The following is an 18932-nucleotide window of genomic DNA, read 5'->3' as shown; positions in this document are numbered from 1 at the left end:
ATCAAGCATTTTGCTCATACCGCCCAAAAGTGTTATACCACCTGCTCTTATCTAATTTCTCCCAACTAACCTCTTTGGATTTCTTCACCTTGAAGAAAGCCCAGAGGATTCTTCAAATTTTCTGGCTTCCTGTCCCTTTGAAATTATTGGGAATCCCAATATGCAACACCATTCAAATAACTAATTTATATGTATTTAATATTTATGAATTATTTAAACACATGTTGTTCCACAGCAAATCTAGGGATAAATTTAAGAGGAAGTTGAAATCACTTTATTAAAAATGCAGTCCCTGAAGTTCATTGCCATTCATATACAATTTTTCAATCATTAATAACAATTTTATTATAATTTTAACTTAGTTTTTACATTTTCCATTTTGGTCACAGTGGAACGTATGTCAAATAAACCTATTTCCTGCTCTATTTTCTTCATACAATTTGTTACTGTGCTGGAAGGAAGTTTTGATGCTTAATTTATGGGTCAGCTTCAGTGGCACAGAGTCCACGGTTATCTGGTCAAACATTATTCTGGGTGCTCCTGTACAGATTCTTTTGGATGAGAGTATTTTTTAAATCAGTGACCTGAGTAAAGCAATTGCCCTCTATAAGGTGGGAAGTCCTCATCCAATCCACTGATGGCCTGAATAGAACAAGGCTGACCTTCACCCAGGTAAAAGATAATTCCCCTGTCGGATCGACTTCCAGCAGCGTTTCAGCTCTGCAGATTTTGAGTTTGCCAAACTTTGTAATCTCTCTCTCTCTCTCTCTCTCTCTCTCCCTCTTTCTCTCTCTCTCTCTCTCTCTCTCCCTCTGTCCCTCTCGTTCTGTAACATATTTCTATATGTATATATGTACATATATGCTGTAATATATAATTTAAATATTTCATCTGCCATATCATGTACATGATTAACTATGGTCAACTAAATTAAAAATGTTCAAAGTTATTATAAAGTGAAGTTAAATTAAAAATTATTAATGTTATGTAATACATGTGGTGTGGAATTATGACAAATATAATGAGGTTTTAGCGAATAACTGAAGTTCGGGCAACAGTGTCCTAGCATGTTCTCCAGAGATTTCCTTTCTGCCTTTTCAGAGATTTAGCTGTCAACATTTCTTCCACAGTTCCTCTCTTCTATCCTGGGCCTGAACACTACTCTTGTCTATGCTGTCCCCTTGGGCACTGAAGCTTCTCGTGATGGGCCATGGCTGGTGAAGAGCCGTGTCTCGCTTAGGAATAAACTTGTAACTCTCACTGAATGTTACTGTAGAATGTGGGAACACATGTTTAATGGAATCAGGATAGCCTACCTCACCTGAGGAGAACACTTCCCTAGACTGCCCTCGTGTGCTTAAAATTCCTTTATCAGGAAATAAAACTGTTGTATTCCATAAGTAAATATCAGATTTCAATTGTGTGAAACCAAAAATAGATATAAGATACCATTTAAAACCCACAGCATCACATATAAGTGATTGAGAGTGGGGTTGGGAGGGGAGAGAAGATCAGAGCACTAAGGTCTGAAATCTAGATGAAATATGGACTTAGGGCTCATCTGGTATACTTGCTTTCTTCTGCTCTTTCCAAACATGCTTTATGGCTTTGAAGACAGTAATAGAAAAACAAATTTTCACCGTTTATTCTCTGTCTTCTTCTTCAACTCTCCGGAAACCTCCACCAGCCATATTACCTTCGCTGCCCAATATATACACCTTAACTGTTCAATTTAGTACTTTGAAATGTTGCCCATGCATTTAGTAACACTCCTTTAATATCTTTTATAATTCTTCCTGCAGTCAGGAGGAAGAAGTGGCCTAGTAACTTGTCTTGGCCAAATAATCAGGAAGATTTTCAGGAATGTGGTTTTATAATGGGAAAGGAGGAAGAAGAGGACAATGAGGAGGAGAGGAAGAGAAAGAGGAGACACCTGAAACCTGTGAAAGAGTCACCAGCTGGGCATGCGCCAGAAGTTCAGGACATAAACTTTCCCTCCATCTCAGCCACATCTTCAGTGACTACTACATATTTTTTAAATATTATGATAAATTGTTATAAAAATATTACCTCATATAATATAATGGGGAAAACATAAAGCTGTTCAAAAATAAGCATGTTTATTAAACGGCCAAAAATAATCACTGCTTATATTTTGCTGTTTTTAGTGTTAGGAGTTTTCAATTTTCATAAACCCACACACATGCATACATGTCTCTCAGGTTACTGATTTGAGATCTTTTATCTTCTGTAAAACACATGCCTCCAGCCGTAAGTTGCTCTCTATGCACTGCGTTACATTTATCCTTAAAGTTCTTCTATGTTTTCTTTTCATTTTCATTCATCACAAAGTATTTTATATGTATTTGTTATTTCTTCTTTGAGCCAATGTTTATTTAGGATTATATTGCCAAAGTCACAGATGTCACAGAAACAGATAGTAGAATGGTGTTCAGCAGGGCCTGGGGGATGTGGGAAAAATGGAGATGTTGGGCAAAGGGTACAAGTCTGTAGTCATACGATGAATAAGCTCTGGGAGTCTGAGGTACAGCATGGTGAGTCTTGATATTAACACTGTGTTGTGTACTTGAAACTTGCTGAGAAAGTAGACCTTAAGCATTCTCACCAAACCCAAATGCACACACACACACACACACGCAAACACTCAGCCATACACACAGTTAAATGGCTACTGTTGAAGTAATTAATGTATTATGTAACCTATGGTGTAAATCACTACACAAAGTACACATATGTCAAATCGCCACATTATACACAGTAATGTGTACAATTTAATCAATTATACCTCAATAAAACTGGAGGGGAAAGATGAAAGAATAACCATCATACAAAAGAGTAACAACGTTTGAGAAGCTCTGTGTTCCTTCTCCTCCTTGCCTCTCTTAGGCTCTGATACTATTCTCTGAGAGAGCTTCCCTTATCCATTATTCTCTGGGGCCCTGTATCCACCTCATAGGGGATATTCACTTTTAATCACCTGTACTGACCACATCTGAAGTAGGTAGGGTTGAAAGTGGGGAAAGGAGGGCTGGAAAGTCATTACAATTCTTGAAAAATCAGTCTTTTTCGTTTTGGCTTATAGTTTATTTAGTTGTCAATTCCCTCAAACACTTAGTAGGCACCTGACATAATTCGTTCCTCCAATCATTACTATGTGCTAGAGACCTCACTCAGGTCCTTTTCTGGAAACAATTTTCTGGCCTGATTAAATTGCTGCCTTGATCCCTGAACATAATACAATTTCCATGAGGCTCCCTGGCACACAGGTGGAAAGACTACAACTTTTGTAACTTTTCTCTATTGTTACAGTCACCTGAAATTGGGCTTCAAGTTCAAAACCACTTCTAGGGCTTCCCCGGTGGTGCAGTGGTTGAGAATCTGCCTGCTAATGCAGGGGACACGGGTTTCAGTCCTGGTTTGGGATGATCCCACATGCCGCGGAGCACCTAGGCCCGAGAACCACCACTACTGAGCCTGCGCGACTGGAGCCTGTGCTCTGGCAACAAGAGAGTCCACGAGAGGGAAAGGCCCGCGCACCGCGATGAAGACTGGTCCCTGCTTGCCGCAACTAGAGAAAGCCCTCGCACAGAAATGAAGACCCAACAGAGCCAAAAATTAATTAATTAATTAATTAATAATTAATTATTTTAAAAAAACACTTCTAATCCCATCTCTTACTCTTTAGGGCTTACAAGTGTTGCGTTTCCTAATTCAACAAGGTTTTGAATATCTGGGCTGTATTTTTTCCTTTTCATTTTTTTCAATTTCCGACCTGCCAACTAGAAAGTTTTTCCTGAACATATGTCTATTGAAATACCCTGGTCAAGTCAACAAGTGACCAACATTTAGTCTGCCTCTCAGGATACCATGGACAACCATTACTGCAAACATTTTGCCATTGAATAAAATGTATCACCACATTGATGGCTTCCAATATCAGATTCCTTGCCAAATACCTCCAGACTCTTAAGCCAATGCCCTAATTTTAAGATTTCTACAGGAGCATCACACCTCACAGAACTAAATTCTCTGTCAGGTCAAATAACACTAACTAAAGTAGAGACAACTCCCAAATATCAGTGTTGATTTCTCACTCATGTAATACTCTGATGAGCTTTGGGCAGTAATCTGGGGATCTTTTTCTTCTGCAGTTCTGGCATCTTGGACTCCTTTACATCTAGGACCACAAGAAGAGATATGCTTAAAGAACACATCCCTATTCACGGCTTACTGGACCACTAAGCTAAGCACTTAGAAAACAAGCTGCATAGCAAAGTCATTTTGTAAATCTAGATAAACATTGGAAACCCCAGTGGACCTCAAAGGTGGGGTCAAATCAATCAAGAAAGTAACTTCAGAGGCGAAAATATATAATAAGACCCTGAGGTTGTTGAGTTTCACAGTAAGAAGAGCATGTTGTGCACATGGAGAGCAGGCAGCGCTTTGCCTGGTAAGGACACTTTAAACTTCCCATTATTTGTACTACCCATGTTTTCAGAACTACTATAATTTTATGCACAATATCCCAATATTTCCCAAAGCATTTAATGTGTCATATCAGATTATAAATACAGTTAAGTTGGAAAAGAAAAGGAACACAGAATATGAAAGTGTAATATAGTTTAAGAATCTCTTTCTGTGCTGTACTAGGTATGTCTGAGCCTCTTTCCTGCCGGAGCAAACATGGTGGTGGTGGTGATGGTGGTGACGGTGATGATGACAGAGACAATGATGATCGGCCACCTCTCAAATGCCAATTATGTGCCGGGCATTGTGGCAACTGAATTACACACATTCATGTAAATTTTATGCCTAAACAAGTAGGCACTGTAAATGTGGTTTTCCCCACATTTTAGTAGAGGGATTGAACTTCTGAGGAGTTAAACAGTTTGTTCCTCAAATCAATCAAGCAATAATTAAGAAAATAACCTGGATTTGAAATTATATACAAACAATCATCGATATAACTCTAAATTCAGATAACACTGACTGTGAGAGCCTGAAAATTGAAATCGAAGAAGGATAGAAATCAACCAAAATTATGATATAATATTGCTAAAAGCAGGTTTTAAAAGAAGGAAAATACTTTTACCATCACAAGAAGAAATGTATTTTATTCAGGATATGGAGGATAAGTAACAGTTGCTCAACTGGTAGAAACCGCTGTCCAGGTGACAGACAGACACAGAAGACAGCGAGAGAATCCTCAGAGGGCCCCCAGGAGGAGAGCTGCTGCTTTTCCTCCTGAGGCTCTGTGGTGCTTTCTCAGGTACCTCCAGAGGGAAGCGGCATAGCAGACTCAGATAGGAAACCTCTGACCGTCAGGAATCACCACACGCATACTGCAGGCTGAAGGGTGGAAAGCTTCTTCTGTATCCATGATAGGCTTTGAAGACAAGATGAAGGTGGAGCTGTGGAACTAGGTGAGCCGATTGCCCTTATCCTTTCCAGATGCAGATAAAAGCTGAAGCTGTTACTTGTCCTTGGGTGGGCACTTCTGCTGGCATTGCTGGATAGCTGTCCCAGGAGGGCATTTCTGCTGGCACGGCTTAGGTGGGCAAGGGTCTGAATCCTTCTTAGGTGAGCAAGGATCAGGGCACTTAGTTACACACACTGGAGATGTCTTGCACTTCTGCTTGCACTGCTGCTCTTGAGAAGACATCTTTCTGCAGTCTTAATATCTGAAAGAAAGTATATGACCGTGTTCACAATAAGGAATCCCTACATAGAGAAGAGCAAAAGCTTGTGTAACACAAACGGACAGTATCTCTCCAGACTCTAAGCATGTGTTTTATTCTCTTTAATACCTTTTAATGAATTTCTGACATCTCTCTCGTTCTTTAGCAAATCTATTCATCAGCCCAGAGAAAACTTTCTTTTCTCATACAACTTTTCCAAAGAAAATATCTTTGTTTTGAAGAAACAAGCGATGGTTTCAGTTTTATTTCTCTTTCTTTTTTTTTTATGAAAACAACATATTTTTAAAAGGCTATCAAAAGTTCAAATATTCTGGGCAACCTCACAAGCAATTCCTATCACCATTTTCTCTCATGAGGACCCGACAGGATGACTTTGTACAGAGCAAAGGGCAATCAGGATGAATGTAAGAGCCTCACACCTTCTAAGATAAATGTCTCTGAAATCACAGCGGAGGTCCAAGAAAAAGGTATAGAAAAAGGTAAACCCTTTGCTCTTTATCCCTTCATGTCAAAATTTCCTATTAATTTCTTTTTCAATAGAGGAATTCAAACTAGGTATCAGAAATCTAGTAAATACAATATAACATTGTGCCCATATTCCAAGTTCCCATCCACTAAGTAGCATTATACCCATGATCATAACTTTTGACCCATCAAATTTGCTGTCTGCAGCATAAACTCAACATTCGGGGCCCGAGAACAAATTTGAACTGAAGAATCAGACTCACCAGGTTCTCCAAAGTCAATCGGAACTCGAGTAGCAGGAGGATAGCTGTCTTGCAGCAGAGGACCTTTTTATTGGGGCTTGCTGCCCCACCCAAGGGGAAGCGGAGCTGTCCAAACTAGCCTCGTGCAGTCATTTCCCAACCCAAATGCAAATCTATCCATAACTGGCTTAGCAGGGACTCTGAAAACAGGAAATGTCCTGCGCCAGGATCTCCTCACTAGATTATGTTCTCATGACTCACAGAGGCCCTGCCTTAGCTCTCCGTTTCAGTGGTTTATGGCAGTGGGAGAATTTCAGGGGTTCTCTAACTTGTAGGCAAGTGTTCCCTTTCTTGATTGGGGAAGATGACCCTTTTCTATCTTTCACCTTCTTTGACTTCTAAAACTGCCTGCCTAGTTGCACTTGATCTGGTGGCCATTTTGTTGTACATACTGGTTTGAAAATGGCCTGGCTACCTGGTGACACCTTTCCCTTTACCTCAAGTCCTTCTTACAATACATTTCGCCTTGATCCACAGCTTGCTAAGTGAAATCTCTTCTCCTCTTCTAAAATGGACTGAGAGGTGTTTGCAGATGATCTCAGATGACTTCCCATCATGATACTTAGATACGTTTACTAAAGTGGTGACCTCTGGGGCCCTCCTTTCACTGCTTTGTTCCTTCAGATTAAGAACATCCAACAGTCAGATTCCTATGAACTTTATAAATCTGTTTCACTTCCGGCCACAAGGAATTCACTAGGAGCGTAGCATCACCTACCATAATTCCAATCAGCTGGCAGATCAGAACTTAGACTTACAATAGAAACCAAGCCTTTTACACATACCTCCCAAACGTGACATCCCACCTGCTCTTACCTAATTTCCCCCAAAGGACCTCTTTGGATTCTTCAATTTTTGAAGAAAGCTCAGACTAGTGTTTAAATTTTCCGGCTTCCTGTCTCTTTGAAATCATTGGAAAACCCTATCTAATAGGCAATGCCATTCAAATAACGAGTTTTAAATCTATTTATTATTTATGAATTATTTAAGCACATTGATTCACATCAAATCTAGGGGTAAATTCAAGAGATAGTTGAAATCACTTTATTAATAATTCGGTCGTTGATGTTAATTGCCATTCATACACTACTTCTTAATCGTTAATAATAATTTTACTATAACTTTAAGCTATCTGTAGATTCTTCCATATTGATCACAGTGGAATAAACGTGAAATTAACCTATTTCCTGCTCTACTTCCTTTATACAGTTTGTCCATGTGCTGGAAGGAATTTTTGATATTTTTTATGGGTCCACTTGACTGGAACAGGTTGCTCAAATATTTGGTCAATCTTTTTTCGGGCTTTTTCTCTAAGGATGCTTTTGGATGAGAGTGATATTTAAATCAGTGCCCTGAGTAAAGAAGTTTGCCCTCTGTAAGTGGGTAGGCCTCATAGAGTCTGTTGAATAGAACAAAAGCCGGACCCCTCCCCCATCCAGGTAAGAGACAATTCCCCTGCCTGATGGCCTTCCAGCTAGGGTTGGCCCTGCATATTTTGGCCTTTCCAGCCTTCCTAATCTCTCTCTCTATATTTGGCTCGTTCTCTGTCTCTTCTCTCTCTCTCTCTCTTGCTGTGTGTGTGTGTGTCTCTCTCTCTATTCATATATATATGCATATATACATACATATATGTAAATTGAATATTTCTTCTGCCATTTCATGCACTTGATTCCCTATGGCCAATTAAATTAGAAATTCATAAAGTTAGTTTAAAGTGAATTTAAAGTAAAAATTATCAATATTATATGCTACTTGTGATGTGTAATTATAACAAATATAATGAGCCTTTAGGGAATAACTGAAGTTCAAGAAACAATGGCCTAGTATGTTCTCCAACCCTGGCAAAAGATTTCATTTCTGCCTTTTCAGTCCAGGACCTGAACTATCTTCTGTCCCCTTGGGCACTGAAACTTTTCTTTATGGGTCATGGCTGGTGAGCAGCCCTGTCTCATTTAGGAAAAGTTTTCAACACTGGCTTTATGTTACTGTAGAACGTGGTAACACATTTTTAATAGAATCAGGATGTCCCATATCACCTGACCCCAACACTCCCCTAGACTACTGTCATATGCTTAAAATTCCTTTATCAGGAAAATAAATACTTTTTATTCCAACAATCAATATCAGATTTAAATTGTGTGAAACCAGAAAGAAATGGAAGATACCATTTAAGACTCAAACCATCACGTATAAGTGACTGAGAGTAGGTTTGGGGAGGGGAGAGAGGATCAGAGCACTAAAGGTCTGAAATCTAGGTGAATTACAAACTTAGGGCTGGTCTCTTTTCTTTCTTCTACTCTTTCCACATGTGTTTTAGGTCTTTAAAAGACAGTAATATTAAAAATGTATTTTCATGCTCATTTTCTGTCTTCTCCTTCAACCCTCCAGTCCCCTCAACCTGCCATAGTACCCTTTGCTCCCCAACATGTACTCCTAACTGTCCAATTTTGTACATTTTCATGTCAATGCATTTAGTGATTAGTACTTTCATATTTTTAAAAATTCAACATTGTGAAAATCACTATACTACCCAAAGCAATCTACAGATCCAATGCAACACTGATCTAAGTACCAATGCCACTTTTCACAGAACTAGAACAAAAAAATTCACAATTTCTATGGAAACAAAAAAGACCCCAAATAGCAAAAGCAAACTTGAGAAAGAAAAATGGAACTGAAGGAATCAGGCTCCTGGACTTCAGACTATACTAAAAGCTACAGTAATCAAGACAGTATGGTACTGGAACAAAAAGAGAAATATAGATCAATGGAACAGGACAGAAAGCCCAGAGATAAACCCACATACATATGGTCACCTTATTTTTGATAAAGGAGGCAAGAATATACAATGGAGAAAAGACAGCCTCTTCAATAAGTGGTGCTCGGAAAACTGGACAGCTACATGTAAAAGAGTGAAATTACAACACTCCCTAACACCATAAACAAAAATAAACTCAAAATGGATTAAAGACCTCCATGTAAGGCCAGACACTATCAAACTCTTAGAGGAAAACAATGGCAGTACACTCTATGTAAAGAATCACAGCAAGATCCTTTGTGGCCCACCTCCTGGGGAAATGGAAATAAAAACAAAAATAAACAAATGGGACCAAATGAAACTTAAAAGCTTTTGCACAACAAACAAACCGTAAACAAGACGAAAAGACAACCCTCAGAATGGGAGGAAATATTTGTAAACGAAGCAACTGACAGCAGATTAGTCTCCAAAATTTACAAGCAGCACATGCAGCTCATTATCAAAAAAACAAACAAACCAATCCAAAAATGGGCCGAAGACTTAAATAGACATTTCTCAAAAAAAAGATATACAGATTGAAATCAAACACATAAAAGCCTGATCAACATCACTAATCATTAGAGAAATGCAAATCAAAACTATACTGAGGTATCACTTCACACTGGTCAGTATGACCATCATCAAAAATCTACAAATAACAAATGCTGAAGAGGGTGTGGAGAAAAGGGAACTCTGTTGCACTCTTGGTGGGAATGTAAATTGATACAGCCACTATGGAGAACAGTGTACAGGTTCTTTAAATACTAAAAATAGAGCTACCATATGGGCCAGCAATCCCACTACTCGGCATATACCCTGACAAAACCATAATTCAAAAATAGTCATGTACCACAATCTTCATCGCAGCTCTATTTACAATAGCCAGGACATGGAAGCAACCTAAGTGTCTATCGACAGATGAATGGATAAAGAAAATGTGGTGCATATATACAATGGAATATTACTCAGTCATAAAAGGAAAAGATATTGAGTTTTTTGTAATTAGGTGGATGGACCTGAGGTCTGTCATACAGAGTGAAGGAAGTCAGAAAGAGAGAAACAAATATTGTATGATAATATATATATGGCATGTAAAAAAAAATTGTGAAGAAACTAGGGGAAGGACACAGGCATATTGAATGGACTTGAGGACAAGGGAAGGGAGAAAGGTAAGCTGGGACGAAGTGAGAGAGTGTCATGGACATATATACTCTACCAAATATAAAATCAATAGCTAGTGGGAAGCATCCACATAGCACAAGGAGATCAGCTCGGTGCTTTGTGACCACATAGAGGTATGGGATAGGAAGGGAGATGCAAAAGGGAGCAGATATAGGGATATATGTATATGTATGGCTGATTCACTTTGTTATAAAGCAGAAGTTAGCACACCATAGTAGAACAATTATATTCCAATAAAGATGTTTTTTAAAAATACAGTTAAATTGGAAAAGAAAATGAACACAGAATATGAAAGGGTAATAGAGTTTAAGAATCTCCCTGTTTTCTGTACTAGGTATGTCTGAGCCACTTTCCTGCTGGAGCAAACATGGCGGTGGTGGTGATGGTGGTGATGGTGGTGATGGTGATGATGAAGCAGACAGTGATGATGGGCCACCTCACAAAATGCTAATTATGTGTCCATCATTGTGCTAACTGAATTACACAGATTCATTTAATTTCTAAGCATAAGAAAGTGGGCACTCTAAATGTGATTTTCCCTACATTTTAATAAGGGATTCAAATCCTGAGGAGTTACATAATTTGTTCCTCAAATCAATCAAGCAAGAAGTAAAAAAAAAAAATAACCTGGATTTGAAATTATACAGAAATAATCATCGATAGGTCTCAAAATTCAGATAAAACTTATTGTGAGAGCCTGAAACGTGGGGTCAAAGAAGGACAGAAATCAACCAAAATTATGATATGGTATAGCAAAAAGCAGGTTGTAAAAGAAAGAAAATATTTTTACCATCAAACAAAAGAACTGTATTTTATTCAAGACGTGGAGGATAAGGAACAAATGCTCAGCTGGTAGGAACCCCTGTCCAGGTGACAGACAGACACAGAAGATATCAACAGATTCCTCAGAGGGCGCCCAGGAGGAGAGCTGCTGCTCTTCCTTCTGAGGCTCTGTGATGCTTTCTCGGGTACGTCTCAGAGGGAAGCGGTATAACGCAGCCTCAGATAGGAAACCTCTGACGGACAGGAATCACCGCACGCATACTGCAGGCTGAAGGGTGGAGAAGCTTCTTCTGTATCCATGATAGGCTTTAAAGAGAAGATGAAGGTAGAGCTGTGGAACTCGGTGAGCCAATTGTCCTTATCCTTTCCTGATCCATATAAACGCTGAAGCTGTTCCTTGTTCTTGGGTGGGCACTTCTGCTGGCATTGTTGGGGAGGTGGCACAGGAGGGCATTTCTGCTGGCACTGCTGAGGTGGGCATGGCTCAGGGCCCTTTATACGTGGGCAAGGTTCTGGACACTTGGGAGGTGAGCAAGGATCAGGGCACTTAGGTGGGCACACTGGAGGTGGCTGGCAAGGCTGCTTGCACTGCTGCTGTTCAGAAGACCTCTTTCTGGAGTCTTAATATCTGAAAGAAAGTATATGACCGTGTTCACAAGAAGGAATTCTTACAGAGAAGAGCGGAAAAGCTTGTGTAATAACAACAGATACTATCTCGGCAATCTCTAAGCATGGGCTTTAATATCTTTAATACCTTTCAATGAATTTCTGACTTCTCTCTCGCTCTTTAGCAAATCGATACATCACCCCAGAGAAAAACTTTTCTTTTCTCACACAACTTTTCCAAAGAAAATATCTTTATTTGAAAGAAACAAGCAGGTGTTTTTACTTTTATTTCTTTTTCTTTTTTATGAAAACAACATGTTCAAAAAAGGCCAACACAAGCTCTAAAATCCTGGGCAAGCTCACAAGCAATTGCTATCATCGTCTTCTCTCATGAGGTACCAACAGAATGACATATACAGAGCAAAGGACAATCAGGAAGAATGTAAGGACCTCACACCTTCTAAGATAAATGCCTCTAACATCAGAGCAGAGGGACACCAAAAAGGCATAAGAAAGGGAAAATACTGTATTCTTTATCTTTCATGTCAAAATTTCCTATCAATTTCTTCTTCAATACAAGAATTCAAACAAGGTATCAGAAATCTCATAAATACAATATAACTTTGTGCCCAAATTGCAAGTTCCCATCCAATTAGTAGCATTAAACCCATGATGGTAACTTTGGACCCATCAAATTTGCTGTCTCCAGGATAAATGCTACATTCAGAAGCTGAAGAACAAATTTGAACTAAAGAATCCTACTCACCACGTTCTCCAAATTCAATTGGGACTACAGTAGCAGGAGGATGGCTGTGATGCAGCAGAGGACCTATTCATTGGGGCTTGCTGTCCCACCTAGGAGGAAGGGGAGCTGCCAAAACTGGTCCGGTCCATTCATTTCCCAACCAAAATGCAAATCCATCTATAAATGGCTTGGCAGAGACTCTGAAAACAAGAAATGTCCTGCTCCAGGACCTCCTCAATGGATTACGTTCTCATGACTCACAGAGTCCCTGCCTTAGCTCTCCGTTTCCGTGGTTTATGGCAGTGGGGGGATTTGGGAGGTTCTCTGACTTGTAATCAAAATTCCCCTTTCTTGATTGGGGAAGACGACCCTTTTCTATCTTTCGCCTTCCTTGACTTCTAAAACTGCCTTCCTAGCTACACGTGATCTGCTGACCATTTTGATGCCCATAATGGTTTCAAAAGGGTCTGGCTACGTAGTGACACTTTTCTCTTTACCTCAAGATTTTCTTACAATGCATTTCCCATTTATTCATGGCTTGCCAAGCAAAGTCTCTTCTCTTCTTCTAAAATGGACTGAGGGAAGTTAGCAGATCATCTCAGATGACTTCCCATCATGACACTTAGACACGTTCAGTAAAGTGGTGACCTCTAGGGTCCTCCTTTCACTGCTTTGCTCCCTCAAATAACGAACATCCAGCAGTCAGATTCCTGGGACCTTTATAAAACTGTTTTACTTCAGGCCAAAAGGAGTTCACTAAGAGCATAGCATGAGCTACCATAACTAAGAGGAGCTGGCAGCTCAGACTCTAGATTTTCAACAGAAATCAAGCATTTTGCTCATACCGCCCAAAAGTGTTATACCACCTGCTCTTATCTAATTTCTCCCAACTAACCTCTTTGGATTTCTTCACCTTGAAGAAAGCCCAGAGGATTCTTCAAATTTTCTGGCTTCCTGTCCCTTTGAAATTATTGGGAATCCCAATATGCAACACCATTCAAATAACTAATTTATATGTATTTAATATTTATGAATTATTTAAACACATGTTGTTCCACAGCAAATCTAGGGATAAATTTAAGAGGAAGTTGAAATCACTTTATTAAAAATGCAGTCCCTGAAGTTCATTGCCATTCATATACAATTTTTCAATCATTAATAACAATTTTATTATAATTTTAACTTAGTTTTTACATTTTCCATTTTGGTCACAGTGGAACGTATGTCAAATAAACCTATTTCCTGCTCTATTTTCTTCATACAATTTGTTACTGTGCTGGAAGGAAGTTTTGATGCTTAATTTATGGGTCAGCTTCAGTGGCACAGAGTCCACGGTTATCTGGTCAAACATTATTCTGGGTGCTCCTGTACAGATTCTTTTGGATGAGAGTATTTTTTAAATCAGTGACCTGAGTAAAGCAATTGCCCTCTATAAGGTGGGAAGTCCTCATCCAATCCACTGATGGCCTGAATAGAACAAGGCTGACCTTCACCCAGGTAAAAGATAATTCCCCTGTCGGATCGACTTCCAGCAGCGTTTCAGCTCTGCAGATTTTGAGTTTGCCAAACTTTGTAATCTCTCTCTCTCTCTCTCTCTCTCTCTCCCTCTTTCTCTCTCTCTCTCTCTCTCTCTCCCTCTGTCCCTCTCGTTCTGTAACATATTTCTATATGTATATATGTACATATATGCTGTAATATATAATTTAAATATTTCATCTGCCATATCATGTACATGATTAACTATGGTCAACTAAATTAAAAATGTTCAAAGTTATTATAAAGTGAAGTTAAATTAAAAATTATTAATGTTATGTAATACATGTGGTGTGGAATTATGACAAATATAATGAGGTTTTAGCGAATAACTGAAGTTCGGGCAACAGTGTCCTAGCATGTTCTCCAGAGATTTCCTTTCTGCCTTTTCAGAGATTTAGCTGTCAACATTTCTTCCACAGTTCCTCTCTTCTATCCTGGGCCTGAACACTACTCTTGTCTATGCTGTCCCCTTGGGCACTGAAGCTTCTCGTGATGGGCCATGGCTGGTGAAGAGCCGTGTCTCGCTTAGGAATAAACTTGTAACTCTCACTGAATGTTACTGTAGAATGTGGGAACACATGTTTAATGGAATCAGGATAGCCTACCTCACCTGAGGAGAACACTTCCCTAGACTGCCCTCGTGTGCTTAAAATTCCTTTATCAGGAAATAAAACTGTTGTATTCCATAAGTAAATATCAGATTTCAATTGTGTGAAACCAAAAATAGATATAAGATACCATTTAAAACCCACAGCATCACATATAAGTGATTGAGAGTGGGGTTGGGAGGGGAGAGAAGATCAGAGCACTAAGGTCTGAAATCTAGATGAAATATGGACTTAGGGCTCATCTGGTATACTTGCTTTCTTCTGCTCTTTCCAAACATGCTTTATGGCTTTGAAGACAGTAATAGAAAAACAAATTTTCACCGTTTATTCTCTGTCTTCTTCTTCAACTCTCCGGAAACCTCCACCAGCCATATTACCTTCGCTGCCCAATATATACACCTTAACTGTTCAATTTAGTACTTTGAAATGTTGCCCATGCATTTAGTAACACTCCTTTAATATCTTTTATAATTCTTCCTGCAGTCAGGAGGAAGAAGTGGCCTAGTAACTTGTCTTGGCCAAATAATCAGGAAGATTTTCAGGAATGTGGTTTTATAATGGGAAAGGAGGAAGAAGAGGACAATGAGGAGGAGAGGAAGAGAAAGAGGAGACACCTGAAACCTGTGAAAGAGTCACCAGCTGGGCATGCGCCAGAAGTTCAGGACATAAACTTTCCCTCCATCTCAGCCACATCTTCAGTGACTACTACATATTTTTTAAATATTATGATAAATTGTTATAAAAATATTACCTCATATAATATAATGGGGAAAACATAAAGCTGTTCAAAAATAAGCATGTTTATTAAACGGCCAAAAATAATCACTGCTTATATTTTGCTGTTTTTAGTGTTAGGAGTTTTCAATTTTCATAAACCCACACACATGCATACATGTCTCTCAGGTTACTGATTTGAGATCTTTTATCTTCTGTAAAACACATGCCTCCAGCCGTAAGTTGCTCTCTATGCACTGCGTTACATTTATCCTTAAAGTTCTTCTATGTTTTCTTTTCATTTTCATTCATCACAAAGTATTTTATATGTATTTGTTATTTCTTCTTTGAGCCAATGTTTATTTAGGATTATATTGCCAAAGTCACAGATGTCACAGAAACAGATAGTAGAATGGTGTTCAGCAGGGCCTGGGGGATGTGGGAAAAATGGAGATGTTGGGCAAAGGGTACAAGTCTGTAGTCATACGATGAATAAGCTCTGGGAGTCTGAGGTACAGCATGGTGAGTCTTGATATTAACACTGTGTTGTGTACTTGAAACTTGCTGAGAAAGTAGACCTTAAGCATTCTCACCAAACCCAAATGCACACACACACACACACACGCAAACACTCAGCCATACACACAGTTAAATGGCTACTGTTGAAGTAATTAATGTATTATGTAACCTATGGTGTAAATCACTACACAAAGTACACATATGTCAAATCGCCACATTATACACAGTAATGTGTACAATTTAATCAATTATACCTCAATAAAACTGGAGGGGAAAGATGAAAGAATAACCATCATACAAAAGAGTAACAACGTTTGAGAAGCTCTGTGTTCCTTCTCCTCCTTGCCTCTCTTAGGCTCTGATACTATTCTCTGAGAGAGCTTCCCTTATCCATTATTCTCTGGGGCCCTGTATCCACCTCATAGGGGATATTCACTTTTAATCACCTGTACTGACCACATCTGAAGTAGGTAGGGTTGAAAGTGGGGAAAGGAGGGCTGGAAAGTCATTACAATTCTTGAAAAATCAGTCTTTTTCGTTTTGGCTTATAGTTTATTTAGTTGTCAATTCCCTCAAACACTTAGTAGGCACCTGACATAATTCGTTCCTCCAATCATTACTATGTGCTAGAGACCTCACTCAGGTCCTTTTCTGGAAACAATTTTCTGGCCTGATTAAATTGCTGCCTTGATCCCTGAACATAATACAATTTCCATGAGGCTCCCTGGCACACAGGTGGAAAGACTACAACTTTTGTAACTTTTCTCTATTGTTACAGTCACCTGAAATTGGGCTTCAAGTTCAAAACCACTTCTAGGGCTTCCCCGGTGGTGCAGTGGTTGAGAATCTGCCTGCTAATGCAGGGGACACGGGTTTCAGTCCTGGTTTGGGATGATCCCACATGCCGCGGAGCACCTAGGCCCGAGAACCACCACTACTGAGCCTGCGCGACTGGAGCCTGTGCTCTGGCAACAAGAGAGTCCACGAGAGGGAAAGGCCCGCGCACCGCGATGAAGACTGGTCCCTGCTTGCCGCAACTAGAGAAAGCCCTCGCACAGAAATGAAGACCCAACAGAGCCAAAAATTAATTAATTAATTAATTAATAATTAATTATTTTAAAAAAACACTTCTAATCCCATCTCTTACTCTTTAGGGCTTACAAGTGTTGCGTTTCCTAATTCAACAAGGTTTTGAATATCTGGGCTGTATTTTTTCCTTTTCATTTTTTTCAATTTCCGACCTGCCAACTAGAAAGTTTTTCCTGAACATATGTCTATTGAAATACCCTGGTCAAGTCAACAAGTGACCAACATTTAGTCTGCCTCTCAGGATACCATGGACAACCATTACTGCAAACATTTTGCCATTGAATAAAATGTATCACCACATTGATGGCTTCCAATATCAGATTCCTTGCCAAATACCTCCAGACTCTTAAGCCAATGCCCTAATTTTAAGATTTCTACAGGAGCATCACACCTCACAGAACTAAATTCTCTGTCAGGTCAAATAACACTAACTAAAGTAGAGACAACTCCCAAATATCAGTGTTGATTTCTCACTCATGTAATACTCTGATGAGCTTTGGGCAGTAATCTGGGGATCTTTTTCTTCTGCAGTTCTGGCATCTTGGACTCCTTTACATCTAGGACCACAAGAAGAGATATGCTTAAAGAACACATCCCTATTCACGGCTTACTGGACCACTAAGCTAAGCACTTAGAAAACAAGCTGCATAGCAAAGTCATTTTGTAAATCTAGATAAACATTGGAAACCCCAGTGGACCTCAAAGGTGGGGTCAAATCAATCAAGAAAGTAACTTCAGAGGCGAAAATATATAATAAGACCCTGAGGTTGTTGAGTTTCACAGTAAGAAGAGCATGTTGTGCACATGGAGAGCAGGCAGCGCTTTGCCTGGTAAGGACACTTTAAACTTCCCATTATTTGTACTACCCATGTTTTCAGAACTACTATAATTTTATGCACAATATCCCAATATTTCCCAAAGCATTTAATGTGTCATATCAGATTATAAATACAGTTAAGTTGGAAAAGAAAAGGAACACAGAATATGAAAGTGTAATATAGTTTAAGAATCTCTTTCTGTGCTGTACTAGGTATGTCTGAGCCTCTTTCCTGCCGGAGCAAACATGGTGGTGGTGGTGATGGTGGTGACGGTGATGATGACAGAGACAATGATGATCGGCCACCTCTCAAATGCCAATTATGTGCCGGGCATTGTGGCAACTGAATTACACACATTCATGTAAATTTTATGCCTAAACAAGTAGGCACTGTAAATGTGGTTTTCCCCACATTTTAGTAGAGGGATTGAACTTCTGAGGAGTTAAACAGTTTGTTCCTCAAATCAATCAAGCAATAATTAAGAAAATAACCTGGATTTGAAATTATATACAAACAATCATCGATATAACTCTAAATTCAGATAACACTGACTGTGAGAGCCTGAAAATTGAAATCGAAGAAGGATAGAAATCAACCAAAATTATGATATAATATTGCTAAAAGCAGGTTTTAAAAGAAGGAAAATACTTTTACCATCACAAGAAGAAATGTATTTTATTCAGGATATGGAGGATAAGTAACAGTTGCTCAACTGGTAGAAACCGCTGTCCAGGTGACAGACAGACACAGAAGACAGCGAGAGAATCCTCAGAGGGCCCCCAGGAGGAGAGCTGCTGCTTTTCCTCCTGAGGCTCTGTGGTGCTTTCTCAGGTACCTCCAGAGGGAAGCGGCATAGCAGACTCAGATAGGAAACCTCTGACCGTCAGGAATCACCACACGCATACTGCAGGCTGAAGGGTGGAAAGCTTCTTCTGTATCCATGATAGGCTTTGAAGACAAGATGAAGGTGGAGCTGTGGAACTAGGTGAGCCGATTGCCCTTATCCTTTCCAGATGCAGATAAAAGCTGAAGCTGTTACTTGTCCTTG

At 39.4% G+C, this 18932-nt stretch overlaps 1 protein-coding gene across 1 annotated transcript; it reads right to left on the bottom strand.

Moving 5' to 3' along the window:
* Positions 1-11346: 11346 nt before the first annotated feature.
* On the bottom strand, positions 11347-11870 carry LOC309648308 (uncharacterized protein; the record flags this gene model as incomplete). The annotated part of the gene is made up of 1 exon (XM_082436813.1): positions 11347-11870. A coding segment is annotated over one exon (429 nt), but the record flags the coding sequence as incomplete, so codon positions are not given.
* Positions 11871-18932: the final 7062 nt, after the last annotated feature.

Source organism: Balaenoptera physalus (assembly GCF_965194825.1).
Source record: "Balaenoptera physalus genome assembly, chromosome: 1".
Classification (NCBI taxonomy): Eukaryota; Metazoa; Chordata; class Mammalia; order Artiodactyla; family Balaenopteridae; genus Balaenoptera; species Balaenoptera physalus.
This window is presented reverse-complemented; position numbering and strand designations above follow the sequence as displayed.